The sequence below is a fragment of the Mauremys mutica genome, chromosome 3 (genome assembly GCF_020497125.1).
Source record: "Mauremys mutica isolate MM-2020 ecotype Southern chromosome 3, ASM2049712v1, whole genome shotgun sequence".
NCBI classification, from domain to species: domain Eukaryota; kingdom Metazoa; phylum Chordata; order Testudines; family Geoemydidae; genus Mauremys; species Mauremys mutica.
The window spans coordinates 43,278,917-43,296,219 of NC_059074.1; the positions used below are offsets into that span (position 1 = coordinate 43,278,917).

At 44.6% G+C, this 17,303-nt stretch overlaps 1 protein-coding gene across 1 annotated transcript in view; it reads right to left on the minus strand.

Moving 5' to 3' along the window:
• CSMD1 (CUB and Sushi multiple domains 1) overlaps positions 1 to 17,303 on the minus strand; it is a 1,651,174-nt gene that overhangs the window by 77,114 nt on the left and 1,556,757 nt on the right. Inside the window, exon 55 of the mRNA XM_045010124.1 lies at positions 3,924 to 4,097. Coding sequence (XP_044866059.1) covers positions 3,924 to 4,097 — 174 coding nt within the window. The remainder of the gene's footprint in view (positions 1 to 3,923; positions 4,098 to 17,303) is intronic.

Sequence of the window (17,303 nt, forward strand, 5' to 3'; positions counted from 1 at the left end):
TCTGTTTCTGTATCTAATATGTTCAGTTTGCCAGTTTTTCTAACTACCAGCCTTGCAAACTCAGCCTAGGATTTGAAAATCAAGCTTGGTTACTTTCTTCTTGAACATTGCCACCTTTAGAAATGATTCTGCATGCAAAGTTTGTGGCATCTGTGCAATATCAGTGCCTTTAATGAAATATAGTCAATGATACTGTTGATGATGGACAAGAAGAAATAGAATCTAATTAACTCTCTCAGCTGAGTTGACAAACAAGTGCAAAAAATACATAAAAAATAGTAAGACCCCTCTTTTACAAAAGCACTTAAATTCATACTTTAATCTATCTTTATTCTGCGAAGAACTTACATGGGTTTTCAACTTTAAGCAAATTCTTAAATCCCATTGATTTCAATGAGATTTAAGCACATACTTATGTAATAGGTAATAATTGGAGATATACCATTCTCCTAGAACTGGAAGGGACCTTGAAAGGTCATTGAGTCCAGCCCCCTGCTTTCACTAGCAGGACAAATTTTTGCCCTAGATCCCTAAGTGGTCCCCTCAAGGATTGAACTCACAATCCTGGGTTTAGCAGGCCAATGCTCAAACCACTGAGCTATCCCTCCCTCAATTAGCCTCAATCAGAATTCTTTCTTATATCAGGGCCGCAAAGCTCCCCCCCCCTCACTAAAGTAGGTATTGGGTATGTTTTTCTGTAGGCGAAGGTAGCAGCAACTCCAGTAGTTATGTTTTCTTAACACTTTCCAGTATATGCAACTATTTTAATTATTTATAACTCTGCAAAATTTTAGCTGTTTTGGCTGTAATTCCATGCTTGCTCTCTCAGGCTAATTTATATTATTATGTGACAATTTCAGCATAAATAGTTCTGCCATTTCCAAAATTAAGTTAGGGAACACAAGTATGTTTGCCTAAGTTAAAAAAAATCCAACTCTTATGGTATTGTCATGCTCTGGAACATAGACATTAAATTTGGCAAGGCAGTAGCTCTGGATTAAGGGAGATGCTCTCCCTTTTGCTCTCCCTGTGAAAATTCATCCCGACTTGGCCAAATTATAAGCCTCTGAAAAATCAAAAGCTCATAAGAGTTTAGCGGCTGGCTGCTCTAGTCTCTGAACATTCCAGTCTGCTGAGTATATGCCCAGCCCCAAGAAGTTCCCTATATATATTTGGATGGTACATAGGAAAAAAAAAGCTTCAAGATACCCTTTGGCCCATTGTCTGTGCTTGATACAGGTATGAAGTAAAGTGAGAACAAGGAGAAATACAATGAAAGCCCACTGTTACACATCAAGCCAGCATAAAGTCCAGACAGAAATGCAGCCCTTGCACCCTGGTAACGAATGGGCTGCTTTATCAAATTGGGAACCCAAAGAGCGTGGATGTTGGCAGGAGTTGCGGCCATAATTACCATCCCTTATGGACACCCTAGGCACTTGTGCAAGATTTCAAACCATATAAACTAATACAAAAACTGTAAATAATATAGCTACCCCCATAAAGATTCAACTTCCGTCATGTAACACATTTAAAAAGGAAAACAGTAATAGACGTGTGAACCACGACTGAGATAATATCAGATCAACATATCATTTGGAATTTTCTGACTTAAGTACTTGATTTCTTTCTTATCCTCAAAGTCCATTTCTCATTTATGTCAGTTTCTTGCATTTAACTTCCATGTGTTTGCTTGTTTGTTTATTTTTTAAAAATCTGAGCAATTCAGCTTATGGAAATTGCAAGGGGTGGAATACCTGAAAACCATCGAGTATATACTGTTAACAATCAAGGCATATAAACTAGCATTGCACTTATTATATGTATAAAATCTTCATTAAAATTGCTATTTGACAAAGAAAATGTTATTTAGAAGGTCCTTCTTTCCCTCAGTGTGAGAGGTGGGAAAAGATTTCTTAGTGTGTTAATTACAATTTAATGATTCATTACAATATATAAGAAAGTAAACACCATTTGATCCTAAATAGGAATCTCTTTGCTAATTGCTATTTCTCAGTCCCAGTAATTATGTTGCCATGCTAGTTAACTCACTTCAATATATTCTGAGAGTAGTGACTGGGGGAATTGCTACCCCTCTATAGAGAGCTAAGAGTCTAATTCCTCACACACTGAGCTTGAAATTGCATCTGCCAGCTCTGGAATAATATGATGATCTAATTACCACAGTTAATTATCATTCTTAGCAACAATCATTGTAATAAATATATGATTTTAATATACCTCTACAAGTGGTGATAATGAAACCAGCAATAACTGCACTTGACTTTATCACAGACTTTGTATTCCCATTTTTAGTCTCCCCAAAACATTCCTGCTCAGACACAAGGTAAAAAGAAATAAGTGTGTGCCATAAGTTTCAACACTATAAAGATGTGGATTTATGGGAAGGGACAAAAACAGCATTCACATTTATTTCATGATTAAATAACGACAACAATTATTTTTTTTCAGTCCAAAAATATTCAGGTAAAACATACTAGCTGGCATAGGTAAATAATTTATCTACTTTAGTATTGACCTACCATTCTACAACTGGCCTACTTAGAGTCCAGATAGGAAGCTTCTATCATTGCTATTGCTGATGGAGCAGAGGATTGAAAAAGACCCCCCACTTCAGAACTTTTCCCTTAGATTCACACCAATGGGGAGAGAACCGAAAACTTTCAAAGGAATAGTCAAAGAAGCACTCATGCTGTCTGCATTCAAGTGTAATTTGCGGTCACTTAATGCTATTCAATTATTCTTGCCTATGTTATTTCTCAGCTGGAATACAGCAATGAGATTTACCTGGGCATAAAGCCTTCAGCACTTGGGATATTCCAGCTGGTACAGAACACTGCATAACATCTCCTTAGCAACACAAGATACCGTGAACACATCAAATGTGTTCCCTGCTCTCTACACTGGCTTTCCACATAATTTTGAATAAAGGTCTCAGTACTTATCTTAAGGGTGCTCCATGGCCTGGGCTACAGATATCTAAATGATTGACTAAAACTCCAGGAAGAAGACAGTAGTCAACAACTTTGCTCCTCTGGCTCGTTGGACCTCTCTACAATAAGGGCCAATTTCATCTGTGTGGGAGAGAGCTTTCTTGTGGGCTGTCCCAAGACTGTGTTATGAATTCTCCTAGGAACTAAGGATCATTACAAATCTCAGCATCTTCTGCTCTAAGTGCAAAGCACATTTCTTTGACCTTGTCTTCTCTAACACACACACACACACACACACGCAAGGTCAAAGAAATGTGCCTTGCATTTAGAGCAGAAGGAGATGAGGTTTGCAATGATTATTAGTTCATGGGAAAATTTATTCCACAGTCTTGGGACAGCCCCCGAGTTGGAGGACTCTTTCAAATACTACTAGAGCATGGATAAATCTTAGGGAAATAAATATAGTATATTTTCATTTTGATGCATGAAGATTTATCTGCAGACCTATACATTTCAATAAGAGTAATGTACACTTTTCCTTACAAAAACATTAGTGTAGTGCACCTAAAATCATCTAGGTTGTTTATGACGGTTTATTACTATGTAGGGCTGGATTCTCTGGTCCACCAAGTTCACATTGCACCATCTATGCAGTGCTAAGTACGCTTTATATTGCTAGAAGCAGTCATATTGCCTCAGGAGAATTCTCTCTGTTTAGGACTTAGATCAGTGACATAATGGAGCCTTAATGACAAGTGGGGCTCGATGACTGAGAATCAGGAAGCCACCATTGCTTCCCTGACTGCCTCCCTTTTTCAGTGTGCCAGAGCAGAGCTCAGGTGCAGAGGATTCTCAAGCCCTAAAAGTTCAAGGTTTAGAACTTGATCCAAAGGCTTATGAATTCAGTGGAAAGCATCCTATTTGGAGTAAGTACTCAAACAGGAAATGCTGAATGGAAATATTTCTTACCTCGGCAAGTAGGTAAAGGGCTGCTCCACTGTCCATTGCTCCGGCACTGTGCTCGAGCGGCACCTTGAAGTAAATACCCAGTGCCACAGGTAAAGTTTACAACATCATTCAAATTGAACTCGCTTCCATTAGTTACTCCATGAGCTGGGTTCCCAGGATGTCCACATGTGATCGCTGTTAAAATGAAACAAACAGACTAACATCTAATTGAAATGTGCAGGTCTATGGTATTGCTTGCATTTTTTAACCACTTCTTTTTTAACTTGAAATTTAGTCATACTTTCTATTTACGTACTGGTAAAGTAATAAATTGAAGGAAATAGAAGATAAATTTGTGGAGATTTTTCTATTTCTTTACAAAAAATGTTGAAAAAATTTCAGAAAATGTCCAGTATCTATATTTTACTTTACTTTTAACCACTGTACAATAAAATTAATATGAATATACTTGAGTATACTTAGATATATAGCATAATTTAGTCAGATCTGAGATCTTTAAACTAGATCGTTTAAAACAAAGTCACTCCTCCTTCTCTTGTATGATTCCAAATGTTGTAGGGACAGAATCCTGTACTCCAATCAACTCAGATTTTATTTAACACATCAGAAACACAAGCCTCTTGAATAGCAGGATTTTAAATAATGTTGATTTAAGGGAGGAGTCAGAACCCAGTATTAACCTTAGTGACACAAAATCTGATTTTATCTACCAGAAAGTTTTGGATCTATTCTGCTGAAATATTATTTCAAATAGATTTTCTGAATGTAAGGAAATTATTAATTATTATTATTAAGTACTTTGGTTTGTGTCTTCTCATAAGAAATTCTATCCTGCAGAGACTTATGCATATGCTTAACTTTAACTATGGGTATGTCTACACAGGCAAGTTTCTGAACAACAAGTAATACCACTTTTATTAAAGAGATGGAATTAAACCATGGTTGCATGTCCACACTGTACCCCTTGTGACGGTGGAGCGCATTCACATTAGCAGTTCTTGCAATGGCAAAGACAGCAGTGCATTGTGGTTGCTATCCCACTGTGCAGCTGGCCGCAGGGTGCTTTGGGAAGGGTTTGCAATGCTTCATGGGGTAGACACAGCGTCACACGATGCAGGTTTCCCAATCCCATTGTTCCAGGGGCATCCTACTACATTGCCAGCTGCTTTTCTACTGAAGTGTAGAGGAGAGCAGAGTGTGGGACAGGGAGTGTATGTGTGTATGGAGGGCAGGGGAGATAGTGTGTTTTGGGGGACTGAGAGTGTCTTGCTGTTCAGCCAGCAACAGGAAGCAAACAGTCCTGAGGCGGGACAGGGCCGGCTCCAGGCACCAGCTAAGGAAGCAGGTGTTTGGGGCGGGCAATACAAAGGGGTGGTACTCCATCCGCTATTGGAGTGGCCCGTCCTGGTCTTTGGGTGGGACACTCTCTTCCTCTTTGAGCTGCCACCAAAGAGAAAGAGAGGGAGTGAAGGATCCACTGCTGAATTGCCACCGAAGAATGGAGCGGCACGACTGAGCTGCCGCCAAAGTGCCGCCGATCGGCTTTTTTTTTTTCGCCGTTTGGGGTGGCAGAAAACATGGGCAGGGGGAGGGGGAAACCCCAACATCAGCCCCAGCCCTCCCTCTCTCTCTCTCTCTCTCTCTCACACACACACACGCCTGCCTCTGTGTTCAACAGCACGAGCATTCCACATTATGATTTGCTTTGTGTCCTGGAGCAGATCAGCACAGCATGCAAGGGCTGTCAGAAATGGTGCTTTGAAAGGGGAGGGGAGCATATCTCCAGAGCAGCCGAGTTCAAAACAATGAGCAGAGCAGCCATTTGAAGGATTATGGAACTCTTCCAGTGGCCAACTGATTGCTTTCTGTGCTGTAATATGTTTACACTGCCAATACAGTGCTGGAGCCTCTGCGCTTTAAGGCTTATGACTCTCGTTGAGGTGGGGTTGTTTTGCAATCCTGCAACTGAGGAGTTCTGCACACTAAGTAGTCTGGCAGTGTGTGCAGGGCTGTCCCTAGCCATTTGGGTGTCCTATGCAGCCCCCCCGTGGGGGGACTGTCTGGGGCCCCAGGCCTCCCCACCCAGAGCCTGGGAGGCAGGAGCTGTGGGGAGCCACTTTTGGGGGCCCCACAGGCCCAGAGTGGCCCAGAGGATTACCGGGGGCCCGGAAACAGCCTGCTCCGCTTCCCTCACCCTAGCCCCAGCAATGTCCCTCAGGGGAGAGGGTTTGGGGGAAGGGATCCCCCACTCACCCGGTAGTAGCAGGAAGCGGAGCAGCCCGGCCCCAGCCCGCTCTACTCCGTCAGCTCCCAGCCACAGTGCTCTGCTTCCCATCGCTGGTGAGGTGGAATGTGGGCGGGCTGGGAGCGGAGCAGAGGGAAAAGAGTAAGAGGCAGGGCAGAGGGAGTTGTCCAGGGCCCCACACACCCCCAGGGACAGCCCTGCCCCTTGCAGGGGGTGCCAGCTGAGGGATAGGGCTGGTCACCGGGGTTGGTGCTACCACATATGCAGCATGCAGCTGCCTAGGGCACCATGAAATTTCAGGCAATTTGGTGCTCCAAATTTCATGGTGCCGTATGCAGCTGCGTATGCTGCATATGCCTAAGGATGGCCCTGAGTGTGTGCACCTCAGGAGTTATACCGTAAAAAGCTGCTTTACTGCACAGTAACTTGCCAATGTAGACAAGGCCTAAGTGCCCAGTTCCATTGACCAAATTTGTTGCTATGCTCATACAGGATGCCACTGTTATAAACAATAGTTTAGAATTGCACTACCGTGCATTGCTTCTAATTGTAAATCTTATGGTCAATGAACTACTCATCCAGTCAAAGTTATGCATGTCTCAAGATGCTGGCCCTGGGTTGTGACTTGCTCTGATTTGTATAGCATGAAACACACTAACAGAGGTTAATAATTATTAAAGAAATTAATATCTAGAATATCTATTCATTAACTGCTTTAATTCAGAGAGCCGAATCTGAATTGAGTCAGTAAGATATACAGGGGCTTTTTGCTCTGCTCTTTATGCTACTTGGGGAATCCCTGGAAAATCTGTGAAAAGAAGCACAAAGGGGAAGGAATCAGAGGCCAGGAGATATATATATATATATATATATGTGTGTGTGTGTGAGTGTGTGTGTGTGTGAGAGAGAGAGAGAGAAGGAAAAATAGTTAAATCAAGTTCAGAAGTGCTTTATAATAAACTTGAATGCCATATGGGACCAGATCAGTGATCCATTTAGATCTAGTTTCAGAGTAGTATCTTGTGTCTAAGATCAGACAGTATCAGATGCCTTAAGAAAAGGTTTAAGAAACCCAGTAGTAGACCAGTTATGAAAAGAAATATCCCTTACATATTTTTATTCTAATGTAATTGGTGTTCCTATTATTTACGCAAATGTTCACTGTTTTTAAAATCTTGCTAAAGACATCATCCTCAATATTATCTTACAGTAACGAGTTCCACATATAAATCATGTGTTGCATAAGAAAGCGTTTCCTTCTATTAATTTGTTCCATAGTTCATACAGGATACAACTACTAGGAACTATATTTTTAGAGTACACTTATAACTTTTGTACTCTTATTTTATGGTCGGGCACTGGCCTATTTCTGTGACAAAATGGAAAAAAAATAAAAATGAAAAAAGAAAGAAGTTAAAAGCAGAAAATAACACAGATGTATATTTGCATCTCTTTGACATTGTGTCAGTAATAATGATTGTATTCATTTAAACATCGTTTGTTGCATTTTTTTATTTCTTTGCATTTTACTTGAAAAAATTAAAATGTGTTTCCTTTTATTTTTACTGGGTGTCTAACTGCCCAAGACCATTTTCAATGTCAGGAACAATTTCTTGGATGTCAATGTGAGTTTCCTTCTATAAAGGATTAAAGGCCAGATCCTCAACTAGTGTAAATCAGCCGTACCAAAATCAACAGAACCATAGTGATTCTGAGCCACCTGAAAATCTGGCCCAAAAAATCTAACTATGTACTATCACGGATCCACAAACCAGTGCTATGCCTTAAGCTATGGAACAATTTCAAGGAGGAACCCCTTCAGTGAGTGACCCCCAAAGGTCTTCCTCCAGGGTAAGCCTTGAGGCATCACTGCCTCCTTGACTGAACCTCAGGCCTCATCATTCTTGCTTCAGATGGTGAGCTCTGCTCAATTATTCCAACTGAGACAGACTCCTGAGAGAGACTTTATACTCTTCAGTGATCAATGCACCTCATCAAGTATTCACAGTGATACTCAAACAGTGTTGTCAAAAGAAGCAGGATTTATTAGTCAGCTGGAACACAACATAGGAAGTCCTTAGGTTAGCATAGAGAAATGGAGGTTGAAGCTAGGGTTTCCAACTTTCTATTTGTCCAAAATCAAACACTCTAGCCCTCCTCCTGCCCCGCCCCTCTCCTGAAGCCCCACCCCTTCTCCAGGCCCTGCCTCCACTCATCCATCCCACCTCCCTCTGTCACTTGCTCTCCCCACCCTCACTCACTCGATCATTTTCACTGGGCTGGGGCAAAGGGTGTGGGAGGGGGTGAGGGCTCTGGCTGGGGGGTGCAGGCTCAATGGTAGGGTCAGAAATGAGAAATTAAGGGTGTGGAAGGGGGCTCTGGGCTGAGGCAGTGGATTGGGATGAAAGAGGAGATGAGGGCTCCGGCTGGGAGTGTGGGCTCTGGGGTGGGTCCAGGGATGAGGGGCTTGGGTTGAAGGAGGGGACTTTGAGCTGGGATTGAGGGTTGTGGTTCAAAGTGGGTGAGGGTTCTGGATGGGGGTGTGCGCTCTAGGGTGGAGCTGGGAATGAGGGGTTTGGGGTGTGGAAGGGTGCTCCAGGCTAGGACTGAGGAGTTCAGAGGGTGGGAGTGGGATAATGGCTGGGGCAGAGGTTGGGGCACAGGTAGGGGGCCAGGGGTGCAGGCTTCAGGCAGCGCTTACCTCAGGCAGCTCCCGGAAGCAGCGGCATGTCCCCTCTCCAGCTCCTATGCAGAGGCACAGACAGGCGGCTCTGCACACTGCCCCATCCACAGGCACCGCCCCCAGCTCCCATGGTTCCTGGTCAATGGGAGCTGCAGAGCCGGCGCTTGGGGCAGGGGCAGTGTGCAAAGCCCCCTAGTTGCTCCTATGTGTAGGAGTCGGAGGGGGTAAATGCTACTGCTTCCAGGAGCCGTGCAGAGCCATGGCAGCCAGTGAGCCTGCCTTAGCCCCCTGTGCTGCTGACTGGACTTTTATCATCCCGGTCAGTGGTGCTGACTGGAGCCACCAGGGTCCCTTTTTGACTGGGCATTCTGGTCGAAAACTAGACACCTGGAAACCTTAGTTAAAGCATACACCATTCTGGTTAGCCCACAGCTCAACGAAGCTGCAATAAACCCTATTGTTCAAGCTCTATGCCTCTCTCAGTCTGACCTCCTTGATCAGTTCCCAGATGAGAGCCCAGACTCCTTCCAGCAGTTACGTCTTATACCCACCACCTCACACCTTCCTAGTCTTTTGTTCTCGAACTGGCATCTTTCCTCATCTTCTGTGCTAAGAGGAGAGGAAATACATCTCCCTTTTGGTCATTGGTTTCTAGGTGTCAATGTCCTGGTGATTGGATTTGCCATTGTCTTAGTTTCTCCAGCGATATGGGGTCAGCCTCAGCCAGTCTCTTTCAATTACTCCTTTGGGCTCCAACAGCCAGGTGACATACATACCTATGTCTCTTAGCCTACCCTGAGAGCACATCATCCTTCACTGCCTTTCCCCTTAGGTGGATGCCATGTATAATATAGGGGAAACTGAGACCCACATATGATTCATAAAAATATTGCAGAAAATTCCCACTTTGCCACAATAACATCTAGCTATTATACAGGAAGTATTGTATGCTAGCTCAATTGCTTCTATCTTTTAAAACTACTACAGATTATCAAGGTTTTAGAGTTTCAATAAACAAGCCAATTTCCAACACATCGGAAATCATAGAACATGATATCTACTTAATAATATTATATTTTAAGGGTGATGTTTCCTGAGACCATCTACACTTGGAATTCAGTAAACTGTCAAAACAGATGATATACAGTAGGCTCTTGCAACATAAAATTGAAGTCTCCTATAAAAATTCTGAAAGTGAAGGTCATTTGTGTTTAGATTATTGTCTTTTTCAACAGATGCATATTTCCAGTCACTCTGCTCCTGTTTACACCCCTCATTACTCTTGACAGATGCTGCTTTTTGTGATGTCTTTCAGAAACAAAAGGTCTCAAACACTGAGTATAACCCTAGCACATCACCATTATTGTTGTTGTACATCACTGACCTATTGACAGATCAACACTACAATTCTTGAGCTTGCATAAGAACTACAAGTGCTGGAAAATATAAAAAGAAGACAAGGCGGGTAATTTTGGCATTATAGTATTTTTCAATCCCTTCAAAGCTTTTATATATAGTCACAGAGCTTTTATGTATTTTAAGTAGCCGTCAGGATTTTTTTTAAATTCTAAGGTCACTTTTGATAGCATCATGTCATGCAACTAGTGCATTACAAATCTGACCTCACCCTCTTCTCTATTCCCCAATTTCCCCACCCCCATAATATACATAATATCCTAGTTATAAGTATTTCAAATATGCTCTGGTAAAATGAGGTCTTGATACCAAATATGGAAATCATTAAGGTACTAAATATTTGGACTGGATATTTTCAGCAGTATCTACACAGTTCAGTGTATTACTACTTTTTATAATATTTTCCAGTTTTTAAGATTTGTTTCCTTACAAACGATATAGGATTGTTAGCTCTAGAAACTGAAGATCTCTATTTAAGAAGAAAAAAACTACAATTCAGAAGGCATAATGGCAATACAAGCTTGCTGACTTTACCCCAACAATAAGAACCAACCCTGACTTTCCACTTTTATGGGTAAGACCATATTTCAACCATGTTGTAAATTTGTCAATTCTGGATCATCTATTCAGCCCAGGTCAATGTTGACCAAAAGGTCTGATCTGTTGACTGTTTGGTGGCTTATGTGAAATGAGAAGAGGGAATGGAGGAAACGCATACCGAAGCTCTCTGTTCCATTGGGGGAGGAATGCTTCTCCTAGTGACTGTTTCCCCAGTCTGTTTCTGGAGCAATAATGGAGGCATTGTTCAGGTAAGTAGCAATCAAGTCTATTGTTAGGGTCCCCCAGTGACTGAATATGTAGTCGAGTACTGTCAGGTCCATTTCCTGGCTAATGGGAGCTGCAGAAAGCAGCAGACAGCACGTCCCTGCAGCCCGCACCGCTTCCTGCAGCTCCCATTGGCCGGGAACGGCAAACTGCGGCCACTGGAAGCTGCGGGCGGCCGTGCAAACGTAAACACACTATCTGGCGGCCCACCAACGGATTACCCTGATGAACCGGATGCGGCCTGTGGGCTGCAGGTTGCCCAATACTGCCCTAGATAAATGATGACTGTAAGCTGCCCAAGGATCCTAGTATATCCACTGGAGTAGAGGAAATAGCATGGATGGTGGCATCCCTGGATGTCCTCACCAGGTGGGTTGAAACACCAAATGTGGGTGCACTTTGGATGGGCCCAGATGTTGCTTAGACGAGCTGTGGTATGAGGTAAGGAGGGATTGCCATCCTCCTCACTGTCTGCCTCTTCTCTGGAGAATGGTGGGGCTGACGGGGAAGCTGGTGGTGAGTGTCCCAGTGCAGAGTGTGATCCCAGTGATTGGGATATAGTTGGAATCGGAGAGCCGATACTGAGTAGCAGAGATTCTGGCATCTCAGTTACCTGTAGATCCCTGGAGAAATGAAACTTCTCTGGTACTGCAGTGATGGTAAGTACTCCTAGGTTTTGCTGCTGCAGGCTCACTGGTATCGAGGGAATTGGTGGAGTAGGCTGAGGTCTCCCATGCAATGGGCACCAGAACCAGGCTTTCTGGAATCTCTTGGTACTGTTGCCTGCCAGTTTTGTAGAGATGATACGATCTCTTTCTCTTTTGATCCAGTGCCACATAGGTATTTTGGCTTTGTGATGGTACCTACTCATGGTTCCTCGGGTGTCTTATGAATGCCATGCTGCGATGCTGCCAATGCCATCAGTGAGGAAGTGGCTGATCTTGCCAGGGAGCTCCATTGGCCAAACAAACCTTCATATCAGGGGCCTGTAGCCCTTTAATTGGAAGCCTTCTGAGGGGAGTCAGTAGATTTTCTCTTAGGCACCCCTTCCTTGGAAGTTGATGGTCTCTGGGTTGACCATAGTTCACAAGGAGACCCAGGATCTGGATCAGAGGCTGTTCTAAGGGAACTGTCTACCATTAAGAATTAAATTTTTTGCTTGCAGCTCTTCCTTGTCCTGACCTTTTTGGCAGAAGCTGCACTTCTCCGGAATGTGAGCCTCTCCAAGGCACCGCATATAGAACAAGTATCCATCGCTGACTGATATTGCCTCTCTGCAGGAGAGGCAGTGTTTGAACCCAGGGCAGCCAGACATAATCCTTGATAGGGGGTATTCCCCAGTAAGTGGGGGAAGGAAGGTGTCAGCATTATTAGGGAGAAAAAGAAAGGTGTAAGTAATTAAAAAAAAAGAGAGAAAAAAGAAGAAAATGGGGAATGGAGAAAACGGAAACTCTACTTAGAAACAAAGAATGGAAACTCTATCATCAACTATAAAAATACAAAGCAAACTGATATTTGATTCGGACTGCTAATCACACCATCTCAGGACAAGGGTGGCTGAAATGAACTGAGAGCAATTTGCCTGTATGATGCTATACAGCCTTGATGTAAGGCATGAATCAGGGACAGCGCGTGTGTGGGCCAAATGAGCACTGCTATCTAAAATTTCTGATCAGAGGTGCAAGAATGCAAACTCATCTACAGTAGAGCACCTGAAGGGACATTACTCGACCAAGTAATCATGATTACCCAAAAAGAAGTAGCCATCAAACTCCAGTGCATTTGAAGGACTATATAACATAAATGGCTTTGTTTCTGCAGACATGTTAATTTATCATCCAACTTTTGACATTTATTTTATGCTTTTTGTGTTTAATTTATAAGTTGGAAGAATTTCAAATAGGTGAATGTAATAACTATTATTTAATTTAAAGTTTGGGGGAGAAAGGAGGGAAGTATTGTTTATGGAAAATCCATTCTGTGATTGGTGCTGGTCTTTCAGAGTACCGAGTATAGCAGCTGGGTCAACTGAGTCCACTCCAGGATTTGGTTTTGACTAGGAAGTTCAGTTAACTACATACACAAAAGCTGCATGCTCTATTTTCTGAGCTGCAGGATTAAATCAGTGATCTGTGCAATCATACTTTAAAACTATATAGTGTCTGTGTGATTCATCCAATAGCTCCTAATCAGATAGGACACAACATGCAGGAGACCAATCTTTCATAGGAAATGGACCAAGTCTGTGGAGGCCATTGCCCACAGAAAGAAGTGTGACACAGCTCTCAGCAGTCAAACCAAAATGAAAAACTCATCTCTTTGACTTAGCTTTCCCTTGATTAATTCTTATCACACCCAAACACTATCACAAAAATAAAAAAACAAAATATTTGTCCATTGTTAGTAGTTTTTAATTATTGGGAAGTGCTTAGAGGGACACACGTGCCACATATGTTTGTAGACAGACAGACAGACAATTATCCGCAGCCTGTACCTGTCCCTTCTCTTCTATAGTGGTGTTGATATTGCTAACCTTCAACATTCAGGCCAGGATGAGAGGAGGCACGCAACAGCATCTAAGTTACTTAAGGAGAAGTGTGACAGAGTGCATGAAGTGAGTACCTAATGAGAATCTGGAGATGGATGGGCACAAACCCACTCACAGATAAAGGCCCCTCCCAGCCTAAGGGGAGGAGCCAAATAATGAACAACAGGGACAAGACTCAGGTCAAAGGGTCGAAAGCATGGAGCCAGAGGGGAACGCTGAGCAGAGAACTCAACACAACGTCCACTCCTCCTCGAAAGCATTCAGGCAGCCAGCAGACATGGCCCAGAGGAACTTTGCCTGGATACCTGATCAAAGGAAGAAGTGGAAATGGGTCCCAGAGTTGCAGAGCACCTCCCCATCCAGCATCCTGGTAGGGAGATGGCCACCTTGGTCAGTGCCAAGAGGAGGTTGACAAGGAGGTCTTGTGACTTCCTGGGGCCACAGATAGGGTATACCTAAATCAGGAAGTGTGGGGGAAAGTGCAGCCAGAACCTAAGAAGACAGTTCTGAAGGAGCCAGAAAACAGGCTGCAGCCTGGTGTACTCAAGATGGATGTGCACCAGGATCTCCCTCATGCCGCAGGAGGGGCAGGTGTCAGGGATGGGGGTGAACCATGCAACATACACCCCTGTGCTCATGGCTCCGTGAAGGAGCCACAAGGTAATATCTCTGGGGGGTGCAGTGCGGGACCAAGGTGGACTTCAGGCTGGCCCATCGGGGCTCCTAACCCTTCACACATGGTAGGAGGTCCCTCTACTTCATAGCAGGGCAGGACACAAGGGTGAGGAAATAAAAGGTGTGGAGTACAAGTGTGTACAGATAGAGGGGCTAGGAGAGGTCACAGGGCAAGGGCCTGATGACAAAATCCAGAGGGCCAGGGGTATGGGATGGGCAGGAGTATCCTCCCGCAGTACCCACTTAAGGAAGGCCTAAGAGGCAGGTGATAAGGCTGCTCTCATCTCCAGGACTATGTACTGAGGGGTGCGAGGGGTGGAGAACCTTATGTGCCAGCCGAGCACCAGGGAATCCACCCAGGCCCTCTGGTCATAATCTAGGAGGTCTCTGATCCTGGTGGTACCTGCCAGGACCAACCGCTGGCATACCGAGGGGTACTCTGCCACCCGCACACTGAGCTCAGGGTTATGTAGCAGAGGCCATAGGAGGAGATCTTCCCACTTGGCAGCTGCCTCAGGCCTGTTTGCTGAGCCCAACACTTCCAGGTCTAGAGGAGGCCCTGGTAGAAGACCAGCAGGTCCTGCAGAAAACCCCTCGGATGGAGGTAAAAGAGCTGCCAGTTGTACTGGAGCCCTCGGAGGCAGTGGAGGAAGGTGTGTGCCAATGCCTGCCACACTGGACTACCTGCACCGTAAGGGAGTCTCTGCAGAGCCTGGAGGCAGAGGACATGGACCTGACTGCGGAGGCAGAGCAGGCCCTATCCCCACTCCTCCAGGGGAAGGCTCAGACTCCCTGCAGAGACCCAGTGCTGTCCTGGCCAAAAGAACTCCAGAGCTAACCTCTGAAAGTAGGCCAGGGAATCCAGGGCTGGGCTCAGGGGGTTGAGCTGGTGATGGAGCATGGACAGGGCTAACTGATTAAGCACCAGCCTCCGCTCCCACAGGAAAAGGCACCGGAGCTGTCCCATCCATGCTCAACCACCCTGTCCTCCACATTGTGCCAGTTCTCTGGCAGAGAGGGATGGAGGGTAAAAAGGGACACAGCCAGTTAGAGAAGCGGACCTGCGTGCCACTGGATGGCCTGGAGCGCAGGTGGTAGGGAGCTCACCCACCACCCATCCCCAACTATTCCCCATGTTTGCACTTACTACTTTCCTTACTCCTGCCACTATGCCCTTAGGGCTTTTAACCTGTTTTTGATTTTTTTATTTGTTGCCTGCCTGCTTGTCTGGGCCCAATCCTGTTTTTTTCTCATTGAACCATCCCTTTCCATGGGCACAGGCTTTGTTCCACTACCAATTTAGCAAGGAGGGTGGGCTCCTTAACTTGCTCCCACCCCTCCTGGTCATTTTCCTTTTTGTAATTACCCCACGTGGTGCTCTTCTTCTTTATAGTTGGGGGTGCCATACATACGACCTGCTCCCCCTTCACCCACTCTAATGGCTGCCACCTGTCTAGTGGCAAAGCCCAATTTCTGTCTCAGACTTTTAATTAGTGATTTGCAACTATTATGATTTGCGGGTGCTTTGCCCTGCTTTAAGGTTATTTTATTTTTTTTTTTACCATGTTTTGGAGCACATGATTTTTTTTAAAGAGGTTTTAGCCTGATTTGCCAGGAATATATATACACCTCTACCTCGATATAACATGACCTGATATAACATAAATTCGGATATAATGCAGTAAAGCAGCGCTCCGGGGAGGCAGGGCGGGGCTGTGCACTCCAGTGGATCAAAGCAGGTTCGATATAATGTGGTTTCACCTATAACACGGTAAGATTTTTTGGCTCCCGAGGACAGCGTTATATCAGTGTTTGTTTGTTTTTTTGTTAATGGCTGGTCAGGGTTGAGATACAAGCTTCCGGCTTTTTGGCATTAGAGAGTCTGTTCGTGTGCATTGGCCTTGGGCGGCAGTTTTGCTCCTTATCTTCAAGTCTAGCTAAATTGTCAAGTTAACCCATCCCTTTTTCCCTTCCTCCCCCTTCGGCCTCTTGCAATCTGCAATTATTTTTTTTACGTTACACTTACACCTTCAATCCTTCCCAAAATCCTTTCCAATGCATTTAAAAGCATTAGCAATATACAATGCTGGTGCTTCCCCCCCCCAAAAAAAACCCATAAGGGGCAATTTTACTGTAACTGTAACAATATCTCTTCACCCAGTTGACCCAGACAGAGGAGACCAACAAGTAAACAGCTTGGTAGGCCTCCACTTGCACTAGGTCACCCGTGTATGGGACCACAAAGAGCACAAAATTGGCATACACTGACAGGACCACCTGCAAGTCTGGCTCATGGAGCATCAACCCCATTAACCTCCTGCAGAGATGATGGAGGAAGGACTCGATGGCCATAGTACAGCTGGCCTGACAGCAGACAGCCTTGACGCACCCATCGACTGAAGATCACAGTTTCAGTGAGGGTCCAGTTGAGCTAGACCAAACACTCCATGGAAGCATGCAATAACTGGAGAAATTCCATGAACTGGAGCCTGAAGCCGAAAGCCCACAAAGTGCCCAGGAGATAACCATTATCAACCCTGTTGAATGCCTGCTCCTGGTCCAGGAATAGGCAGGCAAATGACAGATCATCTCTACACCTAAGTTTGAGGAGGTCCCAGACCAAATAAAGATTATCAAAGATGATACAGCTTGGGACGCTGTAGGTCCAGTCAGGATTGACCACATTTGCCAACACAGATCCCTGCTGCACTGAGATGGCCTTCACTACGACTTTGTAGTCCGTGATAAGGAACAAGATAGGGCACCAATTCCGAAGGTCATGGAGATCCCGTCTTGGGTAGCAGATCAAGCACAGGCCACGAGCATGACAGGAGGAGAACCCTGATCCTGAAGGACTCGGCCAAAATGATGGTGAGGTCCTGGCCAAAGACATCCCAGAATGCACAGTAGAACTCCATGGTCAGCTCGTCGATGCGGAGAGATTTATTGGTGGGCATCAGATGAAGGGTTTCCAAGAACTGAGCCAGA